Below are 1902 nucleotides of genomic sequence, written 5' to 3' on the forward strand. Positions count from 1 at the left end.
TAATAATGGTGTGGAGAGGATGGCTATAAGGGAAGACGGGAGGTCATCAATAAAAAAAAAACAAAAAAACAATTTATTACATTTCTAAAGAAAACTGGATTATATAAGAGAACAATAGAGTATTTTGGCACACACTCCAGAAGAGTAAATGGTGAAAATATATCTTAGATGCCAACTGCCAAAAAATCCAAGAAGAAGGCTCGAGTAGAGGTGCCATTCAGAGTTAAGGTCTCAATCCTCCCTGTAGTCTTCCCAGAGTTTCTTGGTTTAGTAAGTAGAGTTTTTGTTATCTTTTTAATAAATCAGTTGACCTTTTTATCTGAGTCTCACAAGTATCTGCACTTTTGGGTTTCACAATACATCGATTATGATAACTATCTGCAGTTTAAAAATGTAAAGAAAAAATGAAGTTTTAATGTGGCAAATATTTTAAGTTTCAACAATATTTTTGTGGAAAACATGCTTTCATTGAGCAGCAAATACAATACCAAATGGGGCCTCTTCTAACAAATGCAACTGCTGCAAATAACAATCTATTAAAGGTCCCTTTGAGCTGAATAGAACATGTAGGATAAATGTGGGGGGCCTCTGAAGCATGTTGCTCTGTCAGGAATTTGAACAAAGGGGTCATGTATTCTTTTGGTGTGAGGTCAGGTATAAAAGTAACCAGAGTGCATGGAGAAAATGTACAGTCCTTTTGAAGAACTGTTGGAACTGTAGGCATGACCATGGGCAAGGTACGGTACAGTCGCATTTTATAACACATATTTTGTATAGATTCTGAATTAAAATTATGTGAAAGTGTTTCTGTGTGGCATAAGGATTTTTTTCTTCTCAGATCATCTTCTATGAGGACAGAAACTTTCAGGGTCGCTCCTATGAGACCAGCAGCGACTGTCCTGACATGTCCTCCTACCTGAGCAGATGTCACTCCTGCAGGGTGGAGAGTGGCTGCTTCATGGTTTATGATCGTACAAACTTCATGGGAAACCAGTTCTTCGTGAGGAGAGGAGAGTACTCTGACTACCAGCGTATGGGCATGAGTGATTGTATCAGGTCTTGCCGCATGATCCCAATGGTATGGAACTTGCAATGCGGTACATAAGAGAACCTTGAGCAACAAATTAACATTTAAATAAACGTCTCTATGATAAATCTGTCTTTATTTTAAATTGCAGCACAGAGGCCAGTTTAGGATGAGGATCTACGAGAGGGAAGACTTTGGTGGTCAGATGTATGAAATGATGGACGACTGTGACAACATCATGGACCGCTACCGTATGTCTGACTGCATGTCCTGCAATGTGATGGACGGCCACTGGCTGATGTATGAGCAGCCCCACTACAGAGGCAGAATGATGTACCTGAGGCCTGGAGAGTACAGGAGCTTCATGAACATGGGCATGAGTGGCATGAGGTTCATGAGCATGAGGCGTATCATGGACTCCTGTAATTAAACACTAGCATTGAAACACAATTTTTAACAAAAATAAAGTGATTATCTTTTAAATGAACTGCTTTATGAATTAAACATAAATCTTTTGCAAACAAGTATTTAAAAAGCTTCAAGTTATGGAAGTAAAGAATTTACAGAACTGTGACATATTAAATCAAGTAAAACACAAGCTTTTAGTGTAATTCAACCGCATGAATGACATTTAATTGTAAATATAGTTGAAAAACAATTTGCATATTGTTTGCATTTAATTGCATATTTTGATAACTTAGTACTGGTCCTAATATAAAATATTCATATTCAAGCACTTGATTATTATACCTTTCTCAGCAATGTCTGAACTTGCATCTCTGTTTTTCCACTGATTTTGACCATAAAATTTTGAAGTTAATCAAATTTATTTCATTAAATACCCTTATTTAATCAGGCAAATCCTATTGAGATCA

The 1902-nt window shown here is 36.9% G+C and overlaps 1 protein-coding gene across 1 annotated transcript; it reads left to right on the plus strand.

The window, feature by feature from the left end:
• LOC106525265 (gamma-crystallin M3) lies at positions 1–1514 on the plus strand. Its single transcript, XM_014019435.1, has 3 exons — positions 1–737; positions 839–1078; positions 1179–1514. Exons 1-3 carry the CDS (start codon positions 723–725, stop codon positions 1455–1457), a joined length of 534 nt encoding a protein of 177 aa, XP_013874889.1. The 5' UTR covers positions 1–722; the 3' UTR covers positions 1458–1514.
• Positions 1515–1902: the final 388 nt, after the last annotated feature.

This window comes from Austrofundulus limnaeus, unplaced genomic scaffold (assembly GCF_001266775.1).
Source record: "Austrofundulus limnaeus strain Quisiro unplaced genomic scaffold, Austrofundulus_limnaeus-1.0 Scaffold221, whole genome shotgun sequence".
Classification (NCBI taxonomy): Eukaryota; Metazoa; Chordata; class Actinopteri; order Cyprinodontiformes; family Rivulidae; genus Austrofundulus; species Austrofundulus limnaeus.